Source organism: Chionomys nivalis, chromosome 15, assembly GCF_950005125.1.
Source record: "Chionomys nivalis chromosome 15, mChiNiv1.1, whole genome shotgun sequence".
In the NCBI taxonomy this organism is placed as follows: Eukaryota; Metazoa; Chordata; class Mammalia; order Rodentia; family Cricetidae; genus Chionomys; species Chionomys nivalis.
The window spans coordinates 36,723,592-36,741,218 of NC_080100.1; the positions used below are offsets into that span (position 1 = coordinate 36,723,592).

General features: G+C 40.2%; 1 protein-coding gene across 5 annotated transcripts in view; it reads right to left on the minus strand.

Moving 5' to 3' along the window:
• The window catches only part of Pde4d (phosphodiesterase 4D), an 821,324-nt gene that overhangs the window by 254,377 nt on the left and 549,320 nt on the right, over window positions 1-17,627 (minus strand). The window contains exon 1 of one of the 5 annotated variants that reach the window (XM_057790017.1): window positions 10,478-10,865. The exons of the other annotated variants lie outside the window; for them this stretch is intronic. Within the exon in view, the coding sequence (XP_057646000.1) occupies window positions 10,478-10,542 (65 nt within the window). The 5' untranslated portion in view covers window positions 10,543-10,865. Of the gene's footprint in view, window positions 1-10,477; window positions 10,866-17,627 lie in introns of those variants that run through there. 5 annotated transcript variants of the gene reach the window in all.

Below are 17,627 nucleotides of genomic sequence, written 5' to 3' on the forward strand. Positions count from 1 at the left end.
CCTCCACACATGTGATCTGCCTTATGCTCATGTGTGGGTGCATGCTTTTGCCCCCCCCAGACTCCACCTACACAGACGAGAGAGAGAGAGAGAGAGAGAGAGAGAGAGAGAGAGAGAGAGAAATATAATTTAAAAACTGAAGTTATGCTAGAAGTATGGTATAGGTCGATTTCACATTTCTAAGCATATGTCTTAGATTATATTAAAGTCTACTACAAATAATAGTAAAATTCAGCTCCATACATTTTCCTGAAGTAGGTACCTATTATAGTAATCCACTAATCTATAGAGCCCTCAATCCAGTAGATTAGTTTACAGATACCTATTTCATTTCAAAACACATTTAGAGTTTGAAAGATTTTCTTCAACAAAACCATTTACTATTTAAGCTGTGCTATTGGTTCTAACAGCTATTCTTGATCTTACTTGACCAGAAATGTTAAAGACTAACAAAACATTGCCAGCGGCTAGCTGGGGTTAGGGGTGGGGAGAAATAGATTATAGGTTACGCTCTGTGGTCCCATTTATTTAAAAGAGTTTATGGTTCTCCAAACTGGTCCAGGGCCAGAGAGGAAGAAAACAGTGCAATTTATAGTCTGACCAGAGTAGGAGGGTCAGCGAGTGGCGTGACTCGGGAGGAACCGGTTAGCTCTCTAAGGGATGGAGCCGTGTCAAAGTCTATGCTCTATTTCCTACACATCTCCAGCGCCCATGGTAGAAGGATTGGGTGTAAAACCTGGAAGAGAAGGCTGTCAAGTAAACAGAAAGAGGAAACTTGTTCTTGGATGCACATGTGAATGGGAGACACTTGGCCTTCTGTAGAGGACAGAAAGGGAAGGCTAAGTAGCGGCTTGCTAAACATGTTTTGTTAATACCACCAAGGAAAACCAGGTATAGCTAAGTGCGGACATCGAGGGAGAACGGTCCAGCAACAGCTACAGCAGAAACCTCGGGAAAGTTCAGCTTTAGACAGCTGTGAGATTTTATTAGCTCTGCAGCTTCAGTTTTACCCAACGCAGTGGCTCTGATGGCACCAAGTTTGATGTCACACAAGTAACAAAAGCTCAGTACACTGTGGCTATCCAACTTATTTGGTTCTCATGCAATTGCTTTAGTAGACTTGGGAACCACTGTCTCTAGCTGGCTGGTGATGTAGCCATCCATTGATCAGGTCCTTGCTGTTTTGGGACAAAGTTGCATCAGCGGAGAAATTGCTACAGCCAGTAGAGGCTTAGGCCATGATAGAATGTCACTGACTGCAATATGGCATACTTTACAGTGACTTATTCTAAGTCACACAGCCTTATGTAAATCCCTTGACACAAAGAATACGTTCTGTGTCACATTGTAGTGGGGTGACATCATGGATACTTGGAATTACAGTCTTCTGAAGTCTACACATACATGGATGTTCCACATAAATTAATTATACAGAGTTGAATGATTCACCTCAGATGTCTTTTAAATGCGAGAAAAAATTGGGTACAATGGGGCCAGTCTTATCTAGGAAGTATGAAAACAATCATATACAGAAATTACATCTAATGAGACAGTTAATGAATCACATTGGTGTCATTTACAACTCAGAAAGAATATTTTAAAATACAGAATGAAAAGAGGCTCAGAACACCAGCTTTCAAAAGCCAGAAAAGAGACACACCTTATCTGTCTCCCTGCCTGCTGATAACCAGGGCTGACAGGTTAAAATTTAAGCAGGGAGATTAGTATTAGGTATAAACAAGGCCTGCTGGTCCTGTGGGTTGAAAACCTCGGGACTAGGGTGGGAGTGTCGGCGGCCCTCTCATCCCAGCGCTTAGAAGAACGAGGAAAAAGGATGTGAATTTGAGGCCAGTCTTGGCTATATAACAATTCAGGAACAGCAGAAGTTACATACTGAGACCTTATCTAAGAAGAGAAAAGTCAACAAACTAACTAGCCAACCAAACAAGTCCAAACATCAGGAGTGTGGGGTGTGTGTATTTGTGTGTGCATTCTTACTATCTTCTGTAACTCCTTGTATTCTCTCAAGTGTAATAGAGAAACAGGAGGGCTTTTACTGTATGTGTGTATGTGGCGGCTTCTAACTCAAATGCTCATTTATCAGTAGTGTGATTAAACAGAATAGGCCGCTAGAAGGGTTGAAGGCCAATCACTCGGGAATCTGGGAGTCAATTATCAAAGACTTGGAATTTATATTTCCCGGGTTGTGCTAAGAAACCATACCCACAAGTCCTGGGGTCCTCCCAAATCTTCATTCTTCTGAAGCAGTTTCCAGTTTATGACAAACCTGACTACACAGAGAGGCACTTGGCAGCGAGGCATAGCTCAAGCCTAGCTTCCATTAATTATCTCTACAGTTATGTTTAACCGTACCTCAGCCTAGATCCCTGTCTTTGTAACCACATGGTGCCTCAGCCTGTCCTCTAGTCCCTTACCTCTGGAGAGATAGTTTACGCTGTTTTCTTTTGTATTTGCTTATTTAGGACTTGTGTGCTTATGACTGCCATAGCGTGTGTATGGAGGTCAGAGAACAATTGGTTCTCTCTTTCTATCATGTGGATACTGGGATTGAACTGAGGTCACCAGGCTTGTCATCTAACATACCTTACTGCTAAGCCATCTCACAAGCCAAGAGATAGAACTTTTGGCTGAAGTATCATCTTCAACCCCTATGTATAACTGAACATGTAATATGAACTTTTCTTCCCTGTTTCTTCCCTCCTTCCCTCCTCTTCCTGCTTCTCTCTTCCTCCCTCTTTCTTGGACAAGGTCTTACTATGTAGATTGACTTTAAAGTGCCCAATCCTCCTGCCTCAGTCTCCTGAATCCTGAGATCACAGGCCTGTACCTTTAAACCTACCCAGCTCTTACACTGGCTTTTGGTAAAGACTGAGCATGGTCACTGTCTTTCTCACTAGCACTTCTGAGCATCACTAGGGTACCATTGTCCTTGCTTCATGCAGACCCTATAACCTCTGTAGGTCCAGCATTACCATCATCCAGAAGATCTATGGGAGTCTCTCAGGTATCATTTTAAGAGATAAATGCAAACTCCATAAAGACCTCAGTTAAATTTTTCATCTGTAGCTTCATCCTCTTTTGCTTAATCTTACAAGCACCAGTTGGGTAGACCCAGTAGTAACCATCCTAATTTCATGATTACATTCATGTCCCAATATCTTCTGTTGCAATAAATCCCTTGCTCTGATTGGAGTGGCTGCCAGAGGAACTAACAAGTAAGCTATTCCTTACTTAGTTCTGACAAAGGCAATTTTCAGTCATAGGGTCCAAACTGTCACACCCTTAGCTTGATGGGGAAGAGCTAGACCTAAGCGCTGCTGCACACATGAAAAGAGCTGTCTCAGCAATGAAGGCCCTTGAAGAAAGTACAGCACAGAGTTCTATTTATTAGGAACTTGATCCATTAGCAGAAGGTAGAAAGAGTGTGGATAGCCTCAGTTACAATAGCCATATTGAAGACACACCTGCTTCGGAAGCATTCAGTCCTAATTCGGCATTTCCTTACCAATCACCAGGATCAATTCCTGAACTGTCAGTCACACACAGCTTTAACAAGCAATGAGAGTCTCTTTCCTGATAAGTCTAAGGTAAATTTGCAAAACAGAGACATGAAATAACCCAGATCTTAATTAAATACTGTATCTAGCTCTACCTAACTATTCTGTAGTTTCTTGTGAAATGTGGCTATGACTCTGAGGTCTTGCCAGCCAGAGTAAGTTCAACCCATGTCACAAGGCCCAGAACACGCAAAAAGAGAGTGGCTTGCTAGGGTTAAGGCAGATAGCTGCAAACGAGCAGGTTTAGAGTTCTTAGCTTAAATGGGTTCAAACAACATTCTGTGCGACCCCGTGGGCTCTTCAGAGGTGCAGAACTCTTCAACTAGGGGTATGCCCTAAACTACAGGCAGCAGTGGCTGCTGAGAGCAGGAAAGCTTTCTTCAAGGACGAGCCACCTGACATGAATTTGGGGGAAGATTGTGGGGTGGGGGAAGGGTTATGAAAACCGCACTTACATATGAAATTCTAAAAGCAAAAGGGCTGCAAAAGAGGGAAAGGTTCAGAAGGGAGCAAAGTTACAACTTATTGCCTAGTTCATTGTTGTTGGTTTTAAGGGAACATTTTCTTTTTTAATTGAAAATAGATTTTTTTTCATACAATATTTTGATTGTAATTCCCCTTCCCTAGCTCCTTCCAGTTCCTCCCCACTACCCCACCCACCCAAAAACATACCCTTTCTTTTTTCTCTCATATGAGTGCTTTGACTTATATGTGTCACCCTAAATATGCTTTTAAAATATGTGTTGTTGTGGGATATTTGTACACTATGTAAAAACATATTGCTGTGATTGATTTAATAAAGAGCCAAATGGCCAATAGCTAGGCAGGAAAAGGTTAGGCAGGATTTCTGGAGACAGAGAAAACTCTTGGAAGAAGAGAGGCAGAGATGTCATTGGGACTTTACAGAATTCAGACATATGGTACAGAACATAGGTAACAGAGCCACTAGGCAGAATGTCCTGACTGAGGTAAGCCAGACCCAAAAAGAAGAACATGGGATGTACTCACTCATAATTGGTTTCTAGCCATAAATAAAGGACATTGAGCCTATAATTCATGATCCTAGAGAAGCTAAATAAGAAGGTGAACCCAAAGAAAAACATATAGTCATCCTCCTGGATATTAACTTTCATCAGGCGATGAAAGGAGACAGAGACCCACATCGGAGCACTGGACTGAAATCCCAAGGTCCAAATCAGGAGCAGAAGGAGAGAGAGCACGAGCAAGAAACTCAGGACCGCGAGGGGTGCACACACACACACTGAGACAATGGGGATGTTCTATCGGGAATTCACCAAGGCCAACTGGACTGGGTCTGAAAAAGCATGGGATAATACCGGACTCACCGAACATAGCAGACAATGAGGACTACTGAGAACTCAAGAACAATGGCAATGGGTTTTGATCCTACTGCACGTACTGGCTCTGTGGGAGCCTAGGCAGTTTAGATGCTCACCTTACTAGACCTGCAAGGAGGTGGGAGGTCCTTGGACTTCCCACAGGGCAGAGAACCCTGACTGCTCTTCCGGCTGATGAGGGAGAATATGAGTTAATTAAATTATAAGAGCTAGCTGGGAAAAAAACTAAGCTAAGGCCAAGCTTTCATAATTAATAAGTCTCCGAGTGGTTGTTAGCTGGCAGTCCAAAGGAAAATCTGTCTACATGTATCTATGCATCAAATGCACACACATATAAACATGCGTCTCCTTTCAAATACACACATGTCCTTAGTCAAGTCACATGTCACGTGGAAAGCACATGTGGAAAGCTGCTGGGTGGCTCACCCTACCCTTGCATGGTGTAGATAAATAGGTTGAGCTATAAAGGAACCAAGTGGCATGATCGAAGCAGAATCGAACAAGAGTTTATTTTCAGAAACTCTCCAAACTTACAACATGAAAAACGCAACTGCATCTGCAAATGTGCTCTGGGCTCCTCTTATTAGGTTTTAAAGGACACCCAAGGTGTCGCAATCACTTCTAAAAGCAGTCCATCTCGAGGCCTGCTGCCATACAGACATCTATTAATGGAAGCAATTGAATTAAACAGACGCGCCACAAGGCCAACACAGCAGAACACTTCGAGAGTCACCACCCAAGCAAACCATTTGTATGTTGGAAACGGAGTAACTGTGCAAATTCCATGTGTTGTCATTTTCACAAAGTTTCTAAAATAAAAGATACAGGTGGGGAGATCAGATACCTCCCAAAGCCAACCTTTAACAGTGTGAAACTCCACCCAGTCTTAAACATTGTCCTCCCCTCCCCCATCCTATCAGAGCTCACACAGAACAGAGTTAAACTTTCTAACACAACTAGAAAGATGATCTTTGGCTCAGTATGCCCCCTGGTGAGCCACGGGTGACCTTATTCATTGCCACACAGACTATATAAGCTGAAATGATGGAACTACCACGGCCTTTCACACCATTCGCAACACTAGCCTCAAATCCGTCCGCCACCATACTCCGGAGAAGAAAACTGCCATCAGTTTGTGGTACACTGAAGCTGTACTCGCCAGATGGCCAATTCTGTAGTCACCAAAAATGCTAATGACACAGACAGTAGAGGGAAACAACCTGCTGATGTGAAAAGAACATTAGCTTTCAAATGGACACGCTTGGGGTCCGCTCCATGGCTCCTATGCAAAGTGCGATTTACAGGGCCTGGCCCATGTCATTTTCTCATCTGTAGACTTCAGCTATTCCCACTCCCAGCTTTTAATGGTTTATAGTGTTACATTATATGTTAAATTCCCCAGTGCCCACGTTCATGAAAGGCCCTCTATGAAATAGAAGCAAGAAGTGGCGTTGCTAGAGAAACAGGACAACCGTCATCTGTTAAAGTCTTAAGCAAGAGGACAGGAGCAGCATTGGCAACTCCACACAGCATGCAAGCTAAATTGGAATAAGAGCAGATGAGAGCAAGCGAGGGGCCTATAATTACGTTCTCCGTCAACATATTAATCAGTGATGCTACATCTCTCTCTCTCTTTTTAAAAAATACTCAATTATAAAACTAGCCATGCTAGTCTAAACAAATGTGTGTGTGTATGTGTGTGTGTGTGTGTTTTCCCCTGTGGTCTTCAAACCAAAATAACAGTGTTCAACCAACCTGAAATTTTATGACCTTAGGCGAAGAGAACAAATAAAAAAACCAACGTGCAATCATTTATTGGTCTGAACTGTGATATGATTCAAAATTTTATCAGTTCTTTTCTTCAGATGCTTACCAATTTTGAACCCTGGGAAAACTGGCTATATATATATACGTATATATATATATATATGTATATATATGTACATATATATATATACACACACACACAAATTTATATAATAAAATATATTTCTTTATATAAGAAGAAATATATATATATATGAATATATAAAACTTAGCTTGTTTAAATGCATAACCTAATTTTAAACAAAAGTTTTTTGTGTGGTATTTTCCCCATGAAAAAGAGGCTATGGAATACAGAATCACAGCGAAAAGTCCGCAGTCTCCCAACTTCTGCTCCTATCTTTTTTACTCTATAAAATAACCACTACCAAAATGTTGGAATATGGGCTTCCACGCCGTTTTGCACATAAGTATAATTTTATATGTTCCAGGATCAGCTTAAAATTTATTTCATAAAGCTGCAGTCTTGTTTAAGGTCTGAAGCTCTTCCACTAGGTTACGTAATGATCTTAAATATACTGGCTAACACTGGAGGTTCCTGACAGCTGGGTAAGAACCAAGGCAGTTTTATTTACAAGTGGTTACTTGTGGTTTGAAGGCTAATGAATAGTTTTGTCCTTTTTCCTAAACTAAATCATGCATCTTAATTAAACTAATACATGTTCTTGGAATATGCTTATGAAAGAAGTACTGTAACAGTTTCAAGGAATGAAATCATATGATTTTGCTATGAAGTAAATCAACATTTGCGACATGTAAAGTTCAAATATTTATGGAAGTGAAGTGCTCACTAGATAAGAGCACTGGCTGTTCTTCCAGAGGACCCAGGTTCAAGTCCCAGTACCCACATGACAGCTCACAACTGTCCCTGTCTATATCTCTAGTTCTGGGGACCTGGCAGCATTACTCAGACATAGATGCAGGCAAAACACAAATGCGAATAAGAATAAATAAATCTCAAAAAAGGAAATGTCATATTTTAATACACAGAATTGAAGAATGAATACCAATATTGAAGCAATAGGAAATGAAATATAAAGCCCCACCAATGAACTTGCTATTTTTATTACATTTATGAGAACAAGAAAGTTTATATATCAAACTTTTCTCAACTCATGCTGTAAAAGTGTTAGAGGAATGTTTGAGAATCCGGGCCATAGTCACTTTCTGCTGGAACGTGATGTATCAGGGGTATTCAATAAGCAGTCATTGAATGAATATGCAACCCTTTTTATTTAAACTTAAAACCTGTGACACGCATTACAAGAACACCAGTAGAAGATTTTCAAGGTTTTTTCTTTAATTTATAAAGCTTTAATTATAACAAAGATCGACCTTTTCAATAAGTGGCATAAAAGGAGAGTGTGAAATACTGTGAATTTGTCAGGCAATCACTATGACCACACCACAGGTCTGGGCTGATTAAGGCAACTGAGAGTGGATGGCCGGTTACAGAACACAGGGGGCAGCAGATAGGGAGAACACAGCAGAGTGTCATCGGAAGCACTGGATAAGAGCTTAAGACAGGTAAAAACTTTCTAACGGTCATGTTTGGGTTTGGGACATTCCAGAGAAAAGTAGGCAGATTTGTAGAAAGTGGGTCAATGAAGTTACATAACCAAAGCAAGATGGTGTAGTCAAAATAGTTTCATAAATAAATAAATAAATAAATAAATAAATAAATAAATACTGACTGGAATGAAAAAAGGATAAAAGGTAAATTAACAAGTTTCTATCATGTAAACTCAATTACGAAAGGACAAGATGGCTAAGGACCTAGAATGGCAACATTGCCCAGCTAAGCTTGCCAAGCCTGGTGGAGAGGTAGAGAGAGAGAGAGAAAGAGAGAGAGAGAGAGAGAGAGAGAGAGAGAGAGAGAGAGAGAGAGAGAGAGAGAGAGAGGTTAAAATTTAAGTAATGGAGCATGAGTATGTGTACATGTGTGTGTGTGTGTGTGTAGAATGGTAGAATTATGTTTATAGTCTATGACACACACCCTCAGTCCAAGTTACTTGAAGTATCCAGTGATATATTCAAGCAGTTAATCAATACTCTCTGGTGGAGGTAAGTTTAACCAGAAATGTTTTTGTAGTGCACAGCTATAGTTAGGGATCACTAGTATTTAGTGACATTTAGTTATTATACAAAAATCACTTTGATAGCAACGCCATGTAGAAGTTTAGAAGTTAAGTGGAAGAACGGAGTCATGAAAAAGTCAATATTTTCATGTGTATTTTGAATTGTGTCTCTACCTGTTGGTTTATCTCATACAACTTAACAGAATCGCTATGGTCAAAAATAGTCTGTGGCAATCACTAAAACACAAAGACCGACCATGCTTGTAACTACTGCCAGTTGCAATAAATAAGTTATTGTCAACTGAGCCCTGGAGCTAAAAATAAGCCTCAGTGCTATTTGTTTAACTGAGATCTTGCTTCTTTTTCACTTATTTGAGATATAAATCAGAAATGTGTGAGACCCGCTTATATATGGCTGCTTATGGCAGTGGTTTCCACCAGCTACATAAATTTATAAAAGGATTTTATGCATTTCCCAGTAACTATTTTGTAGGGAGAGGTTGCCAGAAAAGGACCTTGCAAGTATATCTCCAGTTATAAGTTTTCATTCAATCAACTCATCATTATGGGATGTTCTTTGAGTAGGGCTGAAAAATGTTATAAAAGATATATTGGTCTTTTTGAATTTATTAAAATTTACAGAAACACAACTGAGGGGGGCATTCTTGTTGTCCGTCTATGGGCTAGTATAATAGCAGGGAACAATTAGCCACCCATGTAAACAAGAGTTAGCTATCCTATGCAAATAATTTATGTATTCAGTTGTGAGTTTGTTTGCTTACATAATACATCCTAGGTCTTACTGACTGCCTGATTCTACCTTAGTCTCTGATTGTATTTCCCTTATCCAGTGTGATTGTTCCTACATCAAAGAAGTGAACTGAATTGTTCCTTTACAACTGTTAATGTAAACAATCCATAATATTTTCCTCTGAAGTTGCCATAAAGAATTCTATAAAAAGCGAAAAGCAAAACTAACTTTAATAGGAAGTTTTTTTTAAAGCATCATATGTGTATGAGCATATCAAAGTAGAATTAGGGGGAAAAGAGCAGAACGTTTATTAGACTAAATTGAAACGGACTTATATTTCATTAAAGTAAAACTCTTATATTACCCTAAACATATTAATAAATAAAGATGAGACAATTGAATGGTAAAGAACTCGATGTGGGTTTAGCCACATGGTTCTGTGTTCCAGGCGCTTTTCTATTAAGTCATGAAAGCTTTCTAGCCTCATTAACTCCTAACCCTTGCCAGCACCCAAGGCAATTTTTGCAGTACTCAAAAAAAAAAAAAAAAAAAAAAAAAAAAAAGGTGAGAAAACACACCACCCACCCAAATCAGAGGTGAACGCTGGTAAACTTTCATTTTTAAAAACCACCACTTTCTTCCCTTCCTTAAAAGTGACTCTTAGATAAATTGCTATGGTACACAAGGAGTTAAACACACACACACACCTTTTTATATAGGGCAGGTTAAGGAGGGAAATAAAGAGTAAGTTAGCTGCCAATTAAATACATTCTTCCCCAAAGCTTTAGCATCACACCTCCTCAGCAATTACTAAGTACTTGAGTTGTCCGTCAGTCTTAAGGGGAAGAGGGAGAAAGAAGTAGGGGGAGTGGGAGAGAAACACGTTACCAGACTGCCTCCGTAGTCCTCAGGGAACTTGTGGACCTGGATCTCGGCTTCATAATAATGCTCATTTTGAAGAGGGGAGACGGAGAAAAAAAATGTTCAAGTCTTCTGATCAATACACATCAGCTAGCTTGCCACAAAGAAGGCTTTGAAGGTTTTCCAGGGTCGGGGAGGCTGTCTCCTGTCTCAGCTCAGTGTTGCAGGCAGCCGGCGGGCTTTCCTGCTTCATGCCCAAGCCCCGGGCTCTTCCGAAGGGAGTTCCTTCTCTGCCTGCCTTGCCAACAGAGGAACTGGATTTTGAATCGCTTCTCCATCTGGGTCACAAGGGAAGCCAGCTCAGCGAATGGGTCACTTAATCTCCTTTTTGCAATTCCATAACGACGGACTTAGAGGTTTTCCCCAAGCCTCACTCAGGTAAAAAAAAAAAAAAAAAAAAAGTGCCTGGCAGCTGGGTGACACCCAGAGGGCGAGCTGTCAAGGAAGTTTCAGTTTAGGGCGACCAGCCGCGGGTGGGGGGGACGACGACAGACAATGCTCTCCGTGGAGGAAAGGGGGTCGCAGGAGGAGAGCAGCTAGGTGGGCTGGGTGGGTCGAGGTACCTGCCAAACCAGTTTCCGCTGTGTCCTCTGAGGACTCCCTCTGCAAGTCTTTGTGAATGAGAACTACCATCCAGTCTCACCCACCAGGCAGAAACTATTCCTCAAGGGCTGAATGACGTCTGTGAGAAGGCAGTTCAAAACATCGCAGGGAAGTGAGAAAGGGGAAAAAAAAAGCGCCCAACCGGGCCTGGTCAATTGCTGACTTACAAAGCAAAGGGGCGGAACTCTGAATCCAGAAGGCAGGAGTGCAAAGCGGCCACGCAGACGGCAGAGCAAGGAGACTTTCAAAGCCAAGCCCTCCTCTAGAAAAGCAGTTGTCTGTGCTACTCCTGGAAAACCTTCCTCCCTGAGCACCTTTAGAAGGTACGCACCACTGGAGTTTCCTTTTTTTATCAAATACAAAAGAAAGTACCACATGGAATCATGGAACGCTGAAATTTTTCTTCAAGACCAAAGTTGGGAGGATTTGAAGACTTAGCAGAAATTCCTTTCCAACACATTAAAAAGAAAAAGTCACGCTTTAGGCTGGTACAGAGATGTGGATGTCCCTTGGAAATTCAGCAAAGCTTCTGGAAACAGACTGCCTTGGATGAGGAGCTGATGGGGTATTTATACTGAAAAAAATCTACTGTAACCTTGGAAGGAAAGTGTCTATGCGTACTCTTGCTATTTTTTAAAGCTAATTTTAAAAACAATGACATGGAATGCCTTTGATTTGCATATGCAGACTTAGACTGGCTAATCCTTAGCAGTCCTTCAGTAAAGTATGAAGCTTTTGTATCCTGCCCAACCTTTATTATTTTCAAGAATCGAACCTGCCCACAGGTGGCATCTGAAATAATTGCTGGTACAATGCCAATTGGTGAGCCCTGAAATCATATACATATAAGTAAGCAATCCTGAATGGAACCAGGAGGTAGTATTTTATATACATTTGTGCTTATAAATATGTAACAATAATAATCTAAGTAAAAGATTTTGAGAGAAAGCAAGGGAAGCATGGGAGGGGGTTGAAAGATAGGAAGGGGGATATTGTAATTATATTTTAATTAAGATTTTCAAAATATTAAGAAAAAAAGAACTCTTCTATCATGGTACCTACACTGCAAGCTAGTTCCAGATGCTCCAGCGGCTGACAAAGGAACATTCCCCTCGCCTTGTCTACTTCTCTGGACATTTACACAAAGGATATATGTTCCTCTGGGTATGCCAACTTCAATTATGTTGAAGGTGAATTATCAAGTGAAAATAAGCATTCTGAATCTTCAGTGACATTAGCCATGCCTGGCTTCCCTAGTCTGACGTGAACTTGGTATTTATTTAGCATTTGGAGACAGGATGTTGGAGTGTGGCTGACCCACCCAAACAGCTTGGAAAATTGATGTAGAAAGAACAAAGTCCGGCGGAGATGGGGGCCACTTATTACAATAACAAACCCTTCACACCCCAGCGTGCATTTTGATTTTGTCCTCTATGGAGGTTCTCAGGCTTCCTAAAGCAAATGTCAATAAACTTCTCACATACTTCTCTCCATAAGCCTTTCGGTTTTCCCGTACCACCCAGGGACATTTGGATCTTTTCAGTCCTGACCCATGTCTAGTGTATTCCTCATACTTCCTTATATTTCATGCAAGCTACCTAAACACATAGTTCTAGAAATTCCAAAGAAGCTAATGAAGCGACTAGCCTAACGTGTGATGGGGGAGAGAAGTGTTTAGGGAAGGTTTACCTTCTTTATTTTGGGAATGTGAAAGTGGCTAAGAGGAGGAAAAGCTCCAGTCCAAGTAAAATGAATCAGTTCCTCCTCGTTTGTAAAAACCGTTTTTCTTGTTTTAGGGTTTACCAAACATTTGCTGGTTGTCCTTTACAAAGATGACAAGGACCAGAGAGCGCAGTGTCTGAGCCCTGTGGGCTAAGCTCTCCAGAAGCAATAACCCCCATGGTCTTGGCTCCCCTGAGAGGACACTGTCCCAGTGAGATTACTTACTTTGCTGTCACACCCTTCTTCGCCACACATGCTGCAGAAGTAGCACCTGTGACTTACTTATCTACACTTACCCCCAGAGTCCAAAAACCTTTCTCAGAAGGCCCTACCACCTAACGGCTGGGCCTCTATGGAACACCGAGGTCCAACCCCATAAAGGCTCTCGTACATCCTTCCCACCCACCCAGAAACAGGTCCTAAGCCAGGACTCTTAAAACACATGCAACTAACCAGCTCCATGGAATGGCATAGAATTTTTGCCAATATAAAGGAGAAGCGATTTGTCTCTTCAGCCTGAAGAGATTTTTTTTTTTTGTAGGCTTCTACTGCTAACAGTAAAGGAAGTGACCAAATTAAAATAAAACAGAGTGGAACTTAACTCTTGATTAAATGCTGTTCCTATCCTATTTTTTTCTCCACTGAAATTTCTAAAACACAATTTAGATATCTGCATGCCTGTTCCAAATCAAGGGGATACAACACCCGTGTTTTACACAATGCATGATGATGCACAGGTTGGCAAGGATGCCCGGGTGGGGAGAACTGGGCCTTATGAAGCACATGCCTTTGTCTACAGAGTGTGGGGGAGTCAGAGTTGATGAGAAGTTGCCATTGTCTCCGCTTCTCTCATCAACTTGGTAGCATAGTGTTGTGTAGCTCGCCTTCTAATTACTTGTTACTGTCCTTTGATGGATTATTAGGGGTGGGAAAATTTAATGGGTCCCCCCTATCTATATCTTGTTGAATGAAAACACCATGTAATATGATGTTCTTCAAATTTCTTTCATTTGGACCCCCACTTATATCATTACTGATATTTGTATCTATGCTGACTCATTTTTGGAATTTAAGCTAAATTTAGAAAATACTTTTATTTATTCTGAAAATGGCCATTACGTTTTCTCCAAAATACAACTGAACACTAACAGAAAAATATTATTTTTAAATTACCTAACATCTCTCAGACACAGCTACTAGGACCCACAATGCACTGCAAAGCTCTTGAGGGAAATCTCCAGCATTCCCATAGACTAGATGCACCTGCAGATATGGTTTATTTCTCTTATCGTTTAATGATGGGTGGAGCTTCTGAAACTGACATTTGTCAATAACATGAATTAAATATGAGACATCAACTTACACCAGCTCAAGGAGATATTAAGGAGTGATTTTTACCACACAATCTAGTTTTTCCCAGATAATCTTCACGTTACAGTGTTCTATCTAATGTCTGGTCTTCTGACTTCTCAGTAAACTTCTACTTTCGGGTTATAGTAGACACCATCCACTTTCCAAACTGTCAAGCACAGGTGTCATGGTAGAACCATATTCTGAGCTAACTATTCAAGCCTGTCTTATGTAATGAAGTTCTGACCTGCAGATATGTCAAGTCACCTCCTTAGGAAAAATGACCATGGATATCCGTTATTACAGCTTCCTGGCATTCTGCACTGTGTCTGAACCTTAATGACCAAGTTACTTTGAACTCTTGCAACATTTCCTTGTTACTGAGAAGAACCATGTCATTTTCCTTTTGTGGAGGGGAATTTTGAGTTGCTACTTATTGGCCTCTATCTAATCACATTTCCTATACACACAACTCGAGGCAATATAACAGATTCCTAAATTATCAAATTCCTAGGAAGCCCAGAATACTATATTTTGAAGGCTACCTTTAGACTTCTTGCTTTTTTATAAAATGTCATTTTATAAAGCTATCAGTATTACATGTCAATTCCTTCCTCAATGCTAGCATGTCATACTCTGCATGTTAGGTTTAAAGTAGTGTATATATTCTTAAGGACCTATCACATCCCCTCAAGGGAGAAATAAAAATATTTTTATGCACAAAATCAACCAATAATTTGTTTAAAAATTTTGAGCTAGTTATAGCTTATCTCCAAACTTTTCTCCATGTTGTGTGTGTGTATGTTTGTGTGTGTGTGTGTGCGCGCGCACGCACATGTGCCTATAACCAGAGTCTTCTCCTATTTGTGAGGCTACCCATTTTGGCACAGTCCTATTTTTCTAGAACAGGATATATACCCACTTATAATTGCTTCTTGTGTGAGAGGAGATAGTTCTAGAGATACCAGTGATGCATTTGAGCACAATCGTTTAGTTCTCCTGTTTGCATGAGTACCTTGCTTCCTTGGGCTAGTATCTTTGAATCTGTTCTTTCTGAAAAGAGAAGCAATGTAAACTCTCCATGCTGAGAAACAGTAAGGGCCTGTAGATAAGAGCATATTATATACCCATCGTTATTTCCTCTTTATTTGAATCAAACATCTTCCAAGTTTTATTTGCAGTATTGGGGGTAGCTCAGCCTTCTCCATTGTGTTACCCTTTATTTAGTTATGTCATTGCCCATTTCCTTATGTGCTCATGCACACACACACGCACACACACACACACTCACACACACTCACACACACACACACACACTGGTTAGAAATTACAGACATCTCCTAGCTTTCTCAAAGTGTCGTTTTTGTTGCTTTGCTTTGCTTTCCTTTGTGGGGGCACTATTACTTTGACTGATCCTTTTAGAGCAAAATGAGAAAAGCAAAATCTATTTTCCACTGTAAAAAGTTAGAAACACATAAGATTCATTTCAAACGTAAGCCATCACTCTGTCTCCCACAGCTTAACTACTTTAAACTTTTCTTTATCATATAGCTCCATTGGGATCTCAAGTATAGTTCAGTGGGAAAGTTCTTAAAGATTTTCTTTTTATTCTTTTTCATTATGTGTGGGAGCATGCATTTGCATGTGGGTTTGTGTGCGTGGGTGCTGGTGCCTGTGGGGGGCAGGGTTGACAGATGCCCCGGAGCCGGAGTTACAGATGGTTGTGAGCTATCTAGTGTGGTACTAAGAACTGAACATGGGTCCTTGGGAAGAATAGCAAGGGCTCTTAACTCCTGGGCCACCTTTCTAGTTCCTACATAGTAATTTGTTATTGCTATTTTACAAGTTTACAGTTTAACTTTTCTATGTCCATTGTTTGGTGGTGCTATATACATCTTAACTGCTGTGAGGCCATCTTCACTATCCATCTCCAGATATCACGTGACTAACTGAATACTTGTGCCCATTACACACCAGCTTCCTAGTACCTCTTCTCCTGGGCCCTGGCAACCATCATCTCTTCTTTTTGTTTCTACAAATTTGACTAATAAATATTCTAAGTGGAACTGGATGGGATCTCAGAGTTATTTTCACTAATTTTCTACCAGTTATTTGATTGACTTTGAAGAGGAAACATCTTTGCCTTGACCAATGCTTAGTATTTTAAGACACACACCCCTCCACTATTGTCTAAATATGTTCATTTTTAGTGCATACCATGATAATAGTATTGTAATATCACCATTCTGAGGCCCTAATGGTCATCTATGTTTAATCGAGTGATTTCTAACTCCTGATATCAGTCCAAGAATATAAAAGCAAAAATAACATATATTGAGTAGACTATATATCAGAATAATATAAATATATATTTGTATTTAGTTTATAGATCATTGTTACAAATGGGTCCCTTCTTTTCTATCACTGTGAGAAAATTTGCAGTTTTCATTAAAATCAGGTTTGAAAAATAACCTATCAAAACTGTTCAAGGAAGTTTCAATGATAATGCAAGCCCTCAAGTAATAAGTATGGAAAAAAAGTAGAATCCAAACTTTCTTCAGAGCTCTGTAATTCCTTTCTTTGACAATATCTCCCTGCTCTCGCTAAGGGAAGTGGCACATTAGTGTGGTCAGCTCATCCCTGGCACACATTTCAAGCACCTTTTCTTGGACATAAAACATCTGCTCTTTGAGATGATGCTTAGCTATTAGAAAGAGTCTTTCGGATACGGTAAGAAAATGATGCGGAGTCAGACTGTCTGAATCTAATGTTAGACTCTCCCAAGCGCTGATGGTTTATCTCAAATACTGTTTAACTTTCTCTCTATCCCTGCTGCCTCAGCTATGAAGTGGAGATAAAATGGAATTTTACGAGGATAAAGGAACACATACAACTTTAGCACACTGCTGGACGTATACTAAGCACTCAGTTGAATAATACTTGCTATTAAAAATATGCTTGGAAAGAAGAACCAATGCAATTGTGAGGAAAGCGGGCCTAAACTTAAAAGTGAGTGCTACTGTTTCACACAAATATTACATTAGTGTTTGGATTAAAATCATTATCTTATGCTTTTATCTTAGTTTATACTCAAAGTTCTGATTACCTTTATAAAATTCATCATGTATAGTTTTCCCATCTCCCCGTTTCTACATCAAACTTATTTCCCAAATTGAGTTATCTTTCAAAGACACTGATGATACATTACATTTTCTGATTTTTTTTTTTTAAAAAAAACATGCACTATTTCTCACAAAGTCCCTTCCATGCCCCTTTGTGTAGGAAATTAAAATTTCTACTATGTGCCCACCCTCATTCAGCATCACCCCGGACATAAATTTTGTTTATGTTGTTTGCAGATGTTTCCAGAAAATAGCTACCTTTCAGATTCTGTGAGGTTGATGCAAAAGCTGGTCCGCCCCTACCCCCACCCTTCCCTTCA